This window comes from Xyrauchen texanus, chromosome 10 (genome assembly GCF_025860055.1).
Source record: "Xyrauchen texanus isolate HMW12.3.18 chromosome 10, RBS_HiC_50CHRs, whole genome shotgun sequence".
Taxonomy (NCBI): domain Eukaryota; kingdom Metazoa; phylum Chordata; class Actinopteri; order Cypriniformes; family Catostomidae; genus Xyrauchen; species Xyrauchen texanus.
The window spans coordinates 22,220,890-22,237,232 of record NC_068285.1 but is presented as its reverse complement, the minus strand read 5'-3'; the positions used below and the strand labels follow the sequence as shown (position 1 = coordinate 22,237,232).

General features: G+C 37.6%; 1 protein-coding gene across 2 annotated transcripts in view; it reads right to left on the bottom strand.

The window, feature by feature from the left end:
* trps1 (trichorhinophalangeal syndrome I) overlaps positions 1-16,343 on the bottom strand; it is a 168,476-nt gene that overhangs the window by 89,786 nt on the left and 62,347 nt on the right. For both annotated transcript variants that reach the window (XM_052136537.1, XM_052136538.1), the window contains one exon: positions 10,382-11,018. In XM_052136537.1, coding sequence (XP_051992497.1) covers positions 10,382-11,018 — 637 coding nt within the window. The remainder of the gene's footprint in view (positions 1-10,381; positions 11,019-16,343) is intronic.

The window sequence follows — 16,343 nt, the reverse complement described above, 5'->3', positions numbered from 1 at the left end:
TGCTTTACCTGTATTAAATAAAGTTGCCAGTTAAGTCTTCGATGCACTGTGTGTGAGGAGTGCTATGTGAATGACGCGAGGAGATGCAGCCTATATAGAGCACTCCAAATCGCTCTCTTGTGAGATTATATTTCAGTTTGGATGCTGCCATTGAAGAGAGTGGGCTAGAGACAGCGAAACAGTTTACCAAGTATTGGAACAGACCCCCAATGTCACTTTCCTCAAAGGCCGGTAAATCTGAAACTCTGTACAAATTAAACGGCAGGTTGTATTCGTTAAGGAACAAAAGGGGGCTCCTGTCTCTTTGAAGTGGGCCAGGCGGCGCTGGATGCTGGACTCCACAGCCAGCCTTGGTGTCAGATTGTGATCAAACCAGACTCGCATCTAAATAGCAATCTGGGATAGAAAACACTGAGCAGAAGAAACTAATTCCAGGGAAGTTGACCACACATGAAGAAAAATAAAGGGAAATTGGTGAAGGGAGAGAAGTAAGAAACAGAAGTTTGCTTCACAAATACAGTATGCCTGTGTATTCCCTTGCACACGACTCAAACAGATCTCTGACAATATATATGATTTTTCAAAATGAAGTGCTTTTTTAAATAAAAAGTGCTCTTTAAAATCTGCCACTTAAGGCCCATGGTAATAGATGATTTGATGTTTGATGAATATTGGCAATGAGGCTTCAACACAGTTTTCCTATTTAAAGATTCTCTGTGTACATTTTAAGAGGTTAAAATACTACATCCTACCCCAACTACAATCCAATTGTTTGCTGACAAAAAAATTTAACCACTGTAGCCCTTTGGGACTTTCAAAACCTAACACACTGTCTACACCAGATGCAAGCTTGCCGACAGTTAATGCCTATTTTGTGCTGCACGCGCTGGCACTATTCCTGCCAACAAGACAAATAAACGGTTTAGAACGTTAGTTTCTAGTGTAGACAGCTTCAAGCCCTCGCAATGTGACGCAACATCACTCGTAGACAGGGTGTTACTCATTGTTTGAGACGTAGCAACATTGGATTAACCAATGGCAGGGACAAGGGGCCGAATTATCTGTTTGGCTGTACAATGGAATTATATGTGCAATTTAATTTGGTGCTGCTAAAGGTGCAGACATTTCACACAAAAGTTTAATGTCTTCAGAAACTGTCATAACAGTGTTCTGTTCAATTTTGGTATTATGTTCAATAAACAGAGAGTATATGCAGTACACCATTACCTCTTTATTATTCGTTTTAGTGTATTAGCAGTATTTCAATATTTATAATTCTCAGTCTGTAATTCTCACATCTGCTGACTCCTGGGAGTTTAAAAACTATTTTAAAATAAATAAAGTCAAACAAAAGGTAATAGCTATTTTGAAGATTCTCATGCAATATTAGCATCCATTGCTATTCAGATGCTATTCATTAGCATCTGATGCTTTGTAAAGCAGCCAACTTGGACAGAGCCACAAGAAAAAGAACACTCTGAATTAAGTTCAAGGCGCTCTACACTGTTGTGGCTAGAGGCATAATTAGGTAATAACAATAGGACTCTCTTTAGAGATGCTGCACTGCACTAAGGGGCAACATTAAAGGATAACCACATGATTAGTCTTCGTAGATGAAAAAACATGTATCCGTTTGCTCCATAGGTTGACCAACGCCAGCACCACTCACAGCAGGATTATCAATCTGGGGCAATTAACATGACCCACAACTGGCAGGAGGTCAACTGCAAAAAAACAGCGTCTCTTTGAACATAACCCCAAACAATAATTGTGAGGCAGGGTGCAGCCACACTGCACCAGGGAGGTTAATTGCTGATCACTGGACAGGCCCCAGCAGGCAGATCCTGGGTAGCAGGCAGGAGAATGCTGGACCAGGAGTAATGAGCTCTGACATAAGGCGACACTGGTAGCGGGCCAGCAGACCGAGTGGTGCCAGAGTGGGAGAACGCCTCTCTATGTGCATGCTGCATCTTTAAGACTAGAGGATTTGTCAGGGTTTGTCAACCCTGAGCCGACCTCCTTACTAGAGATGAGTTGTTGTTTTTTTATGAGGAATATTTTATTTACAGCATGACACAAGGGAAAATAGTCTGCAGAAGAAATGCATAAGACACATTTCTCCAAAAAATTTAAGTTCTGTCATAATTTCCTCATACCAAACCCTATGACTTCTGTGGAACACAAAAGGAGATGTTAGGTAATATGTTAATATCAGTCACCACGTTCATTGCATTGGGTTTCCATACAGTAAAAATGAATGGTGACTAAGGCTTTCATTCTGCCTAATTATCTCATTGTGTTTCAGAGAAGATTGAATGTCATATAGGTTTGGAACGACACAAGGTGAGGAAATGATGAAAAAAAATCATTTTTGGGGTGCACTATCCCCTTTAAAGTACAATGACAATGCCTAGAGCAATGCTTCAAAACCTTAATATGCAAGTATTTTGCATATACAACAGATTGTGTGCTTCATAATGGACAAAAGGCAGTAATGATTAGTCAAATGACACATTCAGTTCCACTCCGAAAGTAAGTCTGGCTTTCATCTCCCTTAAATTATTGCTCAGTGATTCATCGTTGAGGGAAAATTATGCTCCAAATCACAGTCAAATGTTCAATTTCTAATTGGGAAAATTCAGCATCTTAATGATGACTCACAAACTGTCTAAAAAACAAAACTCTATAACCGCTAATACACCCTTGGCTTTACATTTGTATGGTAATTTAATAAAGACACAAAGGTAAGCTCAAAAGTACTTGTGTGGCATAAAATAAACCCAAAATGTTGGCAATAAAACAATAATTTTAACTTAATTCAGGTCATCATTGTATGTGATTGTGTGTATACATATATATATATATATTTATATTATTATTCTTTTTGGCATTTATCAATTGACATCATACTAAGTCCAGCAAACTAAAAAAGCTAAATCAATATTTGGTGTGACCACCTTAGCTTTCAAAACAGCACCAATTCTCCTAGGGACACCTGTACACAGTTTTTCTTGGTTGTTGGCAGATAGGATGTTCCAAGCTTCTTGGAGAATTTGCCACAGTTCATCTATTTAGGCTGTCTCAATTGCTTCTGTCTCTTCATGTAATCCCAGACTGACTCGATGTTCAGATGTCTGTGGGTTCATGACATCTGTTGCAGGGCTCCCTAATTCTATTCAATTATATTTGTAAAATGAATGTTTGGGGGTCTAAAATGTATATTTCCTATTGACACTTTAAAGCTGAATATATAAATAACCATCTTAAGACAAATGTTTTTGTGCAATATATTATTTGCAAAATCAAATAAAAAAATCAAATAAAAAATAAATAAATAAATAAATAAATAAATATAAATATATATATATATATATATATATATATATATATATATATATATATATATATATATATATATATATATATTAGTACAGTATATTGTAAAAAAATTATGAATCAAAAGTCATTCTTTACAAAAAATATTCTGCTTATGTTACATTTTAATTATTATATTATAATTGGTTAACAAATTAAACAAATAAGATGAATGAATTATAAATAAGTAAGGACATACATTTACATAATACATAATTTACCATAAATCATTATGTACATGTCAAGATATAAGAACGAAAGTATTCCACAGGAGACAGCAGGCCCCGGTTTACGTCACTAAATTGGTATCTGAAATCAAATATCCAACAATAAGGAAGAATGGCATAAAACGTGTAGATAAAAGACAAAAACAAAGAGTTCTCCGGTTTCTAAGGCACCTCCCAAGACAAGTGTCCCTCATCACAACGTCTCATTCTCAGTTATCTGACTATTCATGCTACAGCTGCAGCTAATCCCTTATTAACTTCAGTCCAATCAATCTATTCTCAGGGTCTGAGTGCTGAAACAGGTTTGTGTGAGCCTTGGCTCCAGAGTAGGTTCTTCAGGTTCTTTGGTGAAGAACCCCTCCCTGTCTGAGCACGGTTTCATAATACAACTGATGACTCACACGCCAAGTCATGGTAACTCCAAAAATATTGTGACGGACCTCAGAGCCCTGCCGAGTCCCATTAAGCCCTAGCAGTCCCAAAAAAAATTCTGATTCAACATTTCCTGAGTGCTAGAGCAGGGCCTCCACCTCCGCCCCGAAGCTTTCACACACTCGCCGACACGCCTTGAATAATGACTTAACCACCAACCGTAATACGCCCGCTTTCTCCCTGCCAACCATTTTCCAGAACCATCTAGAGAGGAGTAAGCAAGCACAAGGGACATACAGATAACACAGAATTCCCATTGTTCTTTTTTAACCTGTAATATCTATGCTACTAGCGTCACAAAACGGAACAGCAAAAATAATCAAATTTTAACAGAAAACACTACACGCATTAGCTTTAAAGAGAAGAATTAAAAAAAAATATATATATATATTTTATTTTTCAGGCCAATGTGTTACATCAGAGAGTGATGCTTTTTGGACGGAGCACACACACAGGATGAAATTATTCCCGGCAAGGTCTTCTGTTACTCAGAGCTCATCATTGATGGGACTGACTTAAAACATGGAGGCGAGAGAATGGAAATTATGTCAGAGTTGTGGGAGAGCCACTCCTTCCACCCGCTGTCAGCCGGTGTGGATATCAAAGGGAATGGGGAGCTTTTCCGCACAAATAAATATACAGAACATGTCACCGAGCTGTTGAATTCAAACCAATGTATATATGATCATATGAACTTGGCTTTGCAGAAATACATTTAAACGAAGCCCAATTTTGCTCGAAATGTCAGACAGTGAATATATTACATGCAAGTGTTTTCACTAGATATGCATATTTAAGTAGTCTCTGCCTGTCAAATTTTGCTTGCTCAACTTTAACAACAGATGCTTCTGAAAATAGCCCCGAACTCATATCACAGTGACATTAAATACATTATACACACAGATATTTATACACTCAAAACACGTGCTTTGTGAAGCTGAAGCCAAAGTGGCCGATTCACCATGTTATCCAATTGGCATGCCTGACAGAAACCATGGCATATGGAAAGGCAAACCGCAGATAGCTCAGATGTGCTGTTACTCAGATATCAGACACGCATGTATTCATTATGTAATGGACTTTGTGTTATGCTCACCATATTTGTCCACCATTTCAAGTAATTTCTTCATGTTCTGACAGAGGGAAACTGACAGGAAATTGCCACTTAATTTACATTTCTTGAAGGAAATCAGTGATTGAAAGGCATCACAACTGAAATGCCACATCAGAGATGCTTTGACATAGTCATGATATTATGCATGTCTTGTTTTCTGTAGGCTGCACAATAAAATCAACACACCACCACCATTTTGCAATGTAAAGGTGCAATAAATGGTTAAATGTGTGCAAAGAAGACCAATCACAATTCAGTGTGCAAATAGATGTAAGACAGGAGATCGATCAGAATTCAGTATGCAAATACTATGACGATGTCATCACTGCCGCTGACAATCCATTCCATAAGCAAGTCAAAGGAAGATTTTCAAGCGTTAATAGTAAAACTTTTTCCATCCTGTCTACACCGAGCTATGCTTCGCAAAGGCTTGAGGCTGGCTACACTGGACACATTGACACGAACGTTCTAAACCATTTATTTGTGTTGCTGGCAGCAGTAGCACCAGCGCAATATGGAAAGGAACATCAGTTTATACCCATAAGCGATGCGCCGCAAATGACACTTCCAATGTAGACTTCTATTGCTTTTTGATGCGACACTCATGACCGGTGTAGACAGGATGTTAAAAATTTTTACGATTTTCAAAACATAAAAAATTAAATAAAATCACATTACTATATTTTCAATGAGGCTCGTTATCTTACATTACATTTACATTTATGCATTTGGCAGATACCTTTATCCAGAGCAACTTGCTTATAAGTATCATAGCAGTTTCCTGTTAAAATAATAACACTAGAGGTGCTGCAATAACCAAAAAAATATTCCCCTTTCACACAAATCACGAGTAAAATGGCAGATTACTAGTTCATAAAACTTACTTTTGCACCGTTTCTTACATAGTGCTTATCAATATTATCACAATATTATGACTAGGGCTGCCCCTAATAGTCAACCAATGACTATAATTTTATATATATATAAAATTACTTACACAAATGAAGACATAAAAACAATTATAAATGTAAAAATAATAATTATAATTAATGATAATAATCACTGAAATATAAATCATGGTTCAAGGTGAATGTGTTTTTGTATTATTTTAAATTGTATTCACACATGTATAGGCTGCTGAGTTGTGGTCACAATGAACTGTTCTGTGGAAATTAAGTGAACTTAACTCAAAGCACCTCCTGAGCTGAGATGTCTGAGGTCATATGCAGCACTCATAGACGATACTGTTCTTGCAAAACACTTTTTTTAAATATAAAATTCAGAAGACAGAAACAAAGAAAAGAAGAAAGAGTGAGAACCTTTTACATGTGCTTGTTCCACGAAACTGCGCGCCTCTATACAAACAGCGTGTCAAAAATGTGCATAGACAGCTTTTCTCTATGGGCAAATTTTTATAATAATAATAGCCTAATAATAAAATAATAATTTAATACATCAAATGGGAAAACAAGCCAAATATCATCTTGACATCATCAAAGGCATCATCTAATGGCGATAATTTTGACCATCGTTGATCCCGGAGATCATCGTTTTTCAGCACAACCCTAAAGTGCATTTCTCTCTATAAAGTTCAGACAGTCTCCTTGCTGGTTTTCAGAATCATTACCGCTTTTGCAGGTGTCACTGCGGCTCGCGTCGCGTTTGTAAATGTTATATTTTTAATTATGATATCAAAACATAATTAGGCGATACATTTTAATGTTTGCATTACATAACCAACTATGTTCACAAACTTGTTCAACATCGATCAAACTGCATGGCTCAAAAGGTAGTGTTGCACTTGCGATGCAATGGACTGGGGTATGAGTCCTAAATAGCATTTAAGTCGACATGCCAATGTGACACATCAGTTAGGTTTAGGTTTAAGGTCTAGGGAGATATGTTTTGTCGATTTAAAACTTTATAGAGTGTTAACCTTAAAAACGTAATCTGTTTGAAAAAACAATTAACTCGCTTTCAGAACCACACAGTGGTATTTAATCTCGAAACTCCCACTATACATGTAATAACACGATAGGTGTCATGTTAATTTCATGAGAATAGGCTGATAAAAACAGATAGCACACCTAAGGCTGAAATTATCCACATAGTATCTACTTAAAAAAAAAAAAAAAAAAAAGGTGGAATAGAGTTTGCACATTAAGCAGTTTGGGCAACATTCATTGCATAAGTTTAAACTTAGTATAGGAGTTTACAAAGACCCCTAATCCGAAAGTTATATCAATTCAATGCTGTCTTGCAAACAGCAATGTAACCAGCATTGGCTACAGTCTATGACATCTTTCTATCATAACTTCAATTTCAAGATGGCTGAAATTGTAAAAACATGGTCAGAATTGAGGTCTGCAGTGTGTTTGGATTTCTCCATGTAATGGACACAACACCAGCTGAAACTCATCATCCACACATTGACATGTATGAATACAAAGTAATGTCGCAGAGGTCTCCTTATTGCAGACTTGTAGTTACTAGTATATCCTTCTTTCAGATTTCAGAAGCTCAGAGCAGGTATATGTCCCAGTTCTTTGTTTGTTTCTCTTTTTTGAGGGCCACAACAGCTCTGTTGTTGTGTCTGCAGCTCTCTGGGTAACTACCTCAATTAGAATGGCCAGGCTTTGTAGCTGCAGAGGGTCTCTGCACATACTGACTTCATTAAATCTCAAGTAAGGATGATCACACACAGCCAGACACACAAACAACTCAGCTCACAGGGAAGAACAGATATCACCTGAGCAGCCTGCTTAAAATGAAAACCAATAGAAAAGTTTCACTGTGATGGACACCACTCCTCCATCTTAAAGGAATGGCCTACCCAAAAAGGAAAGTGTGAAAATAATTTAATAACCCTCATGTCATTCCAAACCTGTATGATATTCTTTGTTCAGCAGAACAGGAAACAATGAATAATATATATATATATATATATATATATATATATATATATATATATATATAAGCAATATCAAACAAGCAAGACATGGCCCTACATCAGCACTGCTGAGGGTCATATAGCACGATTGCAAGTGTTCGACTATACATATAGTTAAATGAACAAGTAAATTTAAAAGAGTCGAGAGTGTGCGATCACCTGTTGCCACACCCAAGCAGAGATGCTGTCTGCTTTCTCAATGGAAAAGTAGCCATCCAAGTGGGGGTATTTATCCCTATTTCACGGTAGCCGGTGCATAAGAGTCTTTCACTATAGAAACCGCAATGTCCTCTGCCATTTTAAAAAGTATGTGCGATATGAGGTAAGCACTTTCAGTTTGTGTAATTAATCAGTCTGTTGTGTCTCTCAGCTGTGATGAGCTGTAATGCTGAAGTTGTTAGTTTAAAGCTGTTTAAAGTTATTTCCTAGCTTTAGTAGTAATACGAGAAAGTGCTGTACGTAAACACTGGCTGATGCGAAATTCACTTAACTTCACCTAACTGGCTCATATTACACATAAAAATTATTTTTTGCCACCACCTGCTGGCTAAAATATATAATTTAAAATAAATACATGTAACAAACAGTAGCTCTTAACACATCTGCACTGCTCTTACACTTTAGTTTAGAATGGTACGAACACAAGCAGGGTGATACACACACAGTGAAGCGTTGAAGTGCTGATGGTGTCAGACCATCAGTGCTCATGCAATGTCTCGTTAACGCAAAATTTGTTTGACGGCACAATTTTTTTTTTTTCTTAATGCGGAATGTGACCCTTTGAATAAACCGTAGTTCATGAGAAGCGAGTCAATTTGCGCAAATGCTGCTAATCTCACATTAACCGTCGGGAAAATTTTGGGAGACATTATGCTGATTCCTGCGCCAAGCATTTTATCAAGGTAGCACAGCAGAAGAACATGCCCGCAAAACACAGATAGAGCTCGGAACTTTGTAAAATAATTGCAGCTGCAAGACGGCCTTGCAGCGCACTACGAAAGTTGCAAGGCGAGGTGCAAGTGCAAAGTAAAAGAGTGAGCACAAGGTGATTGCCTGTGTTCCGCAATGGCTACCGGGTCCTTGATCAACGTATAACGTGCCAGTAAAGGCAGCCAGTGGAGTTTCTGGGGAGTTGGTGACTTACTTAGACTGTGTAATATGTGTATAGGGAGCGGCGTGACTGATTACCGCAGAACGGAAAACCTGCTGCTGTCTACAAGGTTCTGTCACAGTCTTTGATAGTGCACTAACCAATGCAGAAGTTGGAGACATTTCTGGAACCCTGTAGGTAATCTACACTGTCATTAGCCCATTTAATCCTACTGGTTACAATTTTGACTGGGGTATTTTTTTAATATATATTTATATATATTGGCTGATTAGATAAACGCATGAATAATTGTTGGTGCCAGATGGGCTGGTTTGAGTATTTCTGTAACTGCTGATCTCCTGGGATTTTCACACACAACAGTCTCTACAATTTACTCAGAATGGTGCCAAAAACAAAAAACATCCAGTGAGCGGCAGTTCTGTTGATGCAATCGTCTTGTTGATGAGAGAGGTCAACAGAGAATGGCCAGACATGTTCGAACTGACAAAGTCTACGGTAACTCAGATAATCGCTCTGTACTTTTGTGGTGAGAAGAATACAATCTCAGAATGCTATTCTGAGATGGCACTGTTTTGGCAGCAAGAGGGGGACCTACACAATATTAGGCAGGTGGTTTTAATGTTTTGGCTGATCGATGTATTTATACTGTCCCACAAATTTTTATATAAAAGTGAATGATGAAAAAAAGAAAGGAAAAAAAAAAAAAAACATGATTGCTATGATAAGACTTGTGGAAAGACCGAAACTTTAGTTGTTTTTCACTTAAATCTTGACATTTGACGTTTATGAGAGACGTAGCAATGTCCAAACAGTGAACTAATTTTAAATCTCACATTTTCAAGTAATTGTTTGATCCTGTTTACAACATCCTGTTGGGACCACTTTTATGATACTTTAATGGTGTTTTTTTTTTTTATTCATTTTGGAGCTTGCATGTCCCAGGACTCATTCACTTTCATTATATGGAAAAGAGTAGCCAGAATTTTCTTTATCAAATCACATTCTGTGTTTCACAGAAGAAAGAACTTCATTCGGGTTTGGAATGCAGTGATGGTAAGTAAATTACGAGAGAATCAGAATCAAGAACACCCGCAGGATGTGCTCAGGTGAACATGACTTAATATTGGAAGGGTACAAAAGAAGAAGCCTAAAAATTATCGAGCATCTCTTACCCGTAAGAGTGACTGTGACTCTTCCTTGACACTCTTGCCCTCTGTAGAGATTGTGTACTGCTGTCCGGCTTTCTCTGCACTGCTCGGTGCCGTACCGGGCAGGTAAACTTTAGCATCAGTGCTGAGGCTAAACAGCAGTCCTGAGTCTCTGAGCATCGTCGCCCCCTTCTGCTGCTGGTCCTTCACCCCGGCTGCCACAGCATTCAGCAGACCCAGCGTTGCTTGGGGGAATGGGGCTGGGCTGCCCCTTAGAATCTCTCCGGCACGTTCTTTGGGCACCCAGATCAAGCTCTGCACGTGTTGCTCTGCACCTCTGACTCCTCCACCACCAGCCCCAGGGACCAGAGCTTCGACCCAGGCCTTCTCCTTCTCGTCCTGGGCCTCGCTCTTTACACTCTCTGAGCCAGGCAGGGGCTCGGCTCGGCTGGCCTCTGGGGGCACCAGGCTATAGAGTTTCAAATCACCTTTGCTCTCCTCTTTGATGTGAAGGGTTGAAGGTGTGGAGCAGCCATTGACAGGGGCGGAGTCCGGGTCAGCAGAGTCCTGGCAGTGGGCGGAGTTGAAGTGGTCCAGTAGTGCTGTGGTGTCAGTGGCAGTGAAACTACAATGCCGGCAACGACAGCAGCTGTGAACCCTCCTGCAAAGAAAATAAGAGGAAGAAGACAGGCTCATCTTTAACAACTGTATGGGTTAATGCAGAGAGTTAAATGTGGTACAAAGCATGTTCTGTTTAACCTATTTCCATTTTTATTTGTTTGCCTACATATCATACCATGCAACAGTACAAATGTGTCAACCTATGCTCTACAGTATGTACTGCAGTGGTAATATGAATATTAATGGATATAATAGTGGGAAGGACTGCTGTATGTTATATACATATGGATTAACATGAACGTACAGACCAGGATGTGTCTCAAACAAGTAAAAAATTAGGAAAAACGTGTAATTAAGGGTATAACAAAGTAGATTTTAGCTGTTTGTTGTTGCTGCATTAACATACAGTACAATTCAACTGATGAGCATGACAGATGTGTATTTTGCTTATTATACAACATGTTCAAACACGGTTCATCAGCTAATCAGAATTTAAAGAGGGAACGGTTTCATGACTTTAGTTTTACTGTTTTACATCTTACTCCATAATTTAAATATGCATGTGATACAATCTACATGACCGAAATGTTGTATTAATTCATTGAATTGTTTATTTATATACATTATGATTAATTAAAAATACTCAAGTCTTCCTCACTTATAGAAATAATTGCATTCAACAACCCACCCCCACAAACTTTTTGAGAAATAATTACATTTGAATCCGTTTATTTTCGTTAATTGTAGTGCAAGGGATAAAGTGCAGCTATTCACCTAAAATGAAGCCTTTAAAGCCCAGTAGAAGCCTCTGCCAGCTAGTTGCTTCAGCAGTGGGCGGCACTAAGGCAAAAGCGGTAATCCCACTGGCTAGCGCTCGCATGTCAGTCCCTGTTTTGATTCACTGAATCAGATCGGGTGAACGCAGACAACGATTAATATTAATCAGCCCAATAGCCTGCCAGGCTTTAGTGTGAGAAACACTGAGCTTTTGACAATATGCAATCTACCTGAGACAAGATGTGAGCAAAAAGAGAAGTCATCCTTGACTATTGTAAATTAAAGTTGTTTATTTACATTTTGGTAACTTTTAGCAAGGTTTTAATCTAGGACCTCTTTCTTAAGTTAGTCTATTTTCACTGAAACATTAAATGAACAATAATGTAAAGATTAGTGACAAAGTCAACAGTGTAGACAGAGAGGTGACACAATCTTCTGAAATTGTTCAGGTAAGATCATATTAGACACTGACTTTAAGAAATATTTGTTATGCTTTGATTCTATTTGGTCATGGCACCCACTACTAATCCACATCCTGAATATGTGTACATTTTCTTTATCAGACTTGTCTGCCCCAACCATGAGCTAGATCTGAATCTCTGAAAAGTCATATTTACAGTTTAGTCAGCTATTTTCAACTGCATAATGGCTCTTTGTTCTGTTCCAAATAACGGAAACAAAGAGCTGCTCCAAACTCTATGCAAAACCACAGTAAATGAAAAGTTTGCAAACCTTAAATGAATGTGATATTCCCTCCAGAAACAGCAATGATTATCTATAAGCTTGTACTTCCTGTTTAAAATTGACCACTGTCAGACAAAGTGTGAGGGTGAGAGTATCCCCACCCAGAAAAACAATGTTTATTTTACACGCATCGCTAGATGAGCTTGGACAATGGCCATTCATTGACATCTTTGACAGCTAACTGTATAGCAGTGGAGTATTTACATTAAATGAGGTTAAAAACGCTAAAAAAGTCCTTTTGTATTGAAGATTCAAGGGCACATTATTCAAATCCTCTCTCAAGATCATCTGTAAATACACAAACAAAAAAAAAACTTGTTATTATAAATTTGACGAGTCTGATAAAATAAAACATGCCTGATTTTGGATGTATGGATTAAAGTCAGTATTTAAAGGCTATTTCAACCAAAATGAAAAGGCAAATTTTCTTACTTAGAATGGCAGAATGTTAGCCTTTACTTTCACTGTAAGGAAAGAGCAGCACCAATGTTTTTCAAAAATTCTCCTCTTGTGATACACATAAGTCATGGAACAGTGATTCCCTGCACCCAGCACCAAGTGCACTCTTAATAAAATTACATCCAGTTTTACAAGTGCAGCATTAATTGGATAATAAAAAAAAAATAGAACATTGGAAACTTTCACAAAAACAGATCACTATCTCTACCACTACTAAGTATAAATGTAAACGCTGATACTGAACTAGGGAGAAAGCAAAATGTGAAAGTAATGTTACCACAAATGCCCACTAGAGCACTTTTATTGAAACTGAATATATCAGTTTGTAATATTTTCTGTATGTTGTGAAAAGGACAAATAAGCTGAAATCAAAAAATAAAAAATAAAGCGAAAGAAAAAGAAAGGCAGAGATCTTTTTATTCAGTAATCCATGGTTAAAAGAGCAAACAGCAAGATGCCATCTCAGCCACTCTAGGCACCAAATAGGGACAGAGGAAAAGTGCTTTTTATACTTGCTGCTGCCAGACTTTCCCAGCATACACTGTTGTAATATGTTCTGCTTAGGTACACGGAGACTAGGGCAGATCAAACACTGGTGTATTCCAGCAATCACTGTGGTGTGACTAGGTGTACAATCCAATGTGTGCACCACTGATTACCGACCACATACTGTTTACATTTCCATTTACAAAAAAAAACAAAAAAACATTACACATACAAGAGATGTCCAAAACTAAAGACTTTCAAAATTGATTAGCCCATTACCTCAATGACTAGTTCTAATATCTGTCTTAAGGGAGGCCTGTATAATTAGGCTGGTTTCAGGAAAACTAAACCTAATCAGACATATTCTCCTTAGGGGCCATTAATATAAGACGTGTTCTTGCAAATACAGCTAGAAGGTGTGCAACAGAATGCATACATCCCACCATGACTTTACTTATGTGGATCACAAGAGGAGAAGAGATGTGTTTTTAAAGGTTTGACTATTTTTAGCTTTACAACTGAAGATCATGTTTAATGAGGACCAGTAACCATTATTGACCATCAACTACATACAGTACATTGAGTTATCATTCATAAGACAAAAACGAATAGCTTCACTTGTATAAAAACTCAACTACAACTATTTTCCTACAAAGCAAAGCTGCTTCAAACACAAATCTTCTTCTTTGCTCACTGACACAAACATAAATATGTTTGTTGAGCCTCGTCACCTAGAACTGATTGTTTTCAAGCAATAATTCTGGCAACTGACAACAGTGAAATTTGTAATCAGGTAGTTGACATGAAGACAATGCCATTTTGTTCTATAGAAACTTTTGAGCTGTTGAGTGACACATTATAATTTTTTATTAATATTATATTTATTTTTATTATTAGACAAATTATTGTTGCATCCCTTAATAAAAGAACAGTTACTTAAATGTAAAATGAAATGACAGTTTTGCTATGCTTCATTTATGTTTGTGAGTTAATATGTTAGATTTTCTCAACACCTTGAAAAGGAATTCTATGCAAAAATAATGGCAAATATTTCCATTATAATTACAATTCTGTGCAAAAGTCTTATACAAAAGCACATTATACATAAAAAAGAAAACATATTTAGGTGTTATTTTATCAATTCTATATTCTATTCTTTTAGTGTATCAGTAAAAAAAAAAAAATAAATTTGATTTCAACATTCCATGTGCAAATAGAATTGAGAAGAACAATAACAAGGAGCCCTACATCAGTTGGTATGGCCCCCACAGAGCCCGGATCTCAACATCATTGAGTCTGAGATTACAATTGAAGCCTAAATAGATAAAAGAACTGTGGCAAATTATCCAAGAAGTTTGGAACATAATATCTACCAACAACCAAGAAAAACTCTACCCAGGTGTTCCTAGGAGAATTGGTGCTGTTTTGAAGGAAAAGGTTGTCAAACCAAATATTGATTTGGCTATTATTTTTATTTTTTTATGTTTACTCGACTTTGTATGATGTTAATTAATAAATGACAGCTATATGGCATTATTTGTATTTATAGTTTCTTCCCTTTTCTCCCCAATTTGGAATGCCCAATTCCCAATGCGATCCAAGTCCTCGTGATGGCATAGTGACCCTCAGTTGGCTCCACATCTGACACCGTTAATCTGCGCATCTTATCATGTGGCTTGTTGAGTACATTACTGCGGAGACTTAAAGCATGTGGAGGCTTCACGCTATTCTCTGCGGCATCCACGCACAACTCACCAAGTGCCCCACCAAGAGCAAGAATCACGCAAGAGCAACCACGATGAGGTTACCCCATGAGACTCTAACCTCCCTTGCTTAGGAGACTTTACTGGAGTCACTCAGCATGCCCTGGATTCGAACTTGTGACTTCAGGGGTGATAATCAGAGTCTTTACTCGCTGAGCTACCCAGCCCCCATATAGCACTATTTTTGAAGAAATTCTCAATATGCATTTTACAGAGCCTAAAAATTTTGCACAGTAAATATATGCTGACAATTATGGATATCACAAGTACAGTAGTGCAAATTGCATTTACAGTAGGTAAAAGGTATTTATGACTGTATCAAATGTGCTTTAATAAATTTGCAGATCGATTTTCAGATTCCCTGCGATGTTGAGAAAACACATTATGCCTGTTAATGAAATAAAGTTTTAATTCCAGCTGCATTTAATTCTCTGTGATGTCGCACAAATAATAATAATAAAAAAAAGCAAATGATCAGAGATGGTACAGTAGAAGAACAGAATTTATCTCTCACCCTCTTATTTAACATCACTACTTCAATTCCTCACTCTTTCTTTAGGCACCCATTAAAAATGTTAAGGTAAAATTAATATGTCCAACTGAAGCACAGCAGTAAACACTGTGTAAGCAGTCAACAGTCAACTGTTTGTCCTGCAAAAATAATGTAACCATTTAAAACTGACTGAGAATAAGTGTGTGTGTGTGTCCTGTACAAAATGTAATGCTACCATCCCTCCTATGCAACAATTTCCTTAATGCTTTCAATTTAATTGCAATCACAGGTTCTTGACTAATTTTATTTACTTTTCAACACATAATTGATTTGGGGGGAAATATTTGAAAAGAAGAAAAATTAATGAGAACCAATATCGATGTCAATAACGGTGCTGAGTGGCAGTAATTTGCACCTGTGAAAATGAAAAGCTCTTTAGCTATGCACCAGCGCACATGCTCAATACCACCCTTTTAGAGGATGCAGAGCCAGAGCAAAAGATCCATGAATGACATCAGCATTATCGGCTCCATCCTCATGACATCACACAGGAAATGGAAAAATGGGTACAGAGCAGTCCGCTTGGCAGCCTTCTTAGGGGACAGAGGGGTGAAAAAAGCGAGAGACTGACTAGAATCGCAGT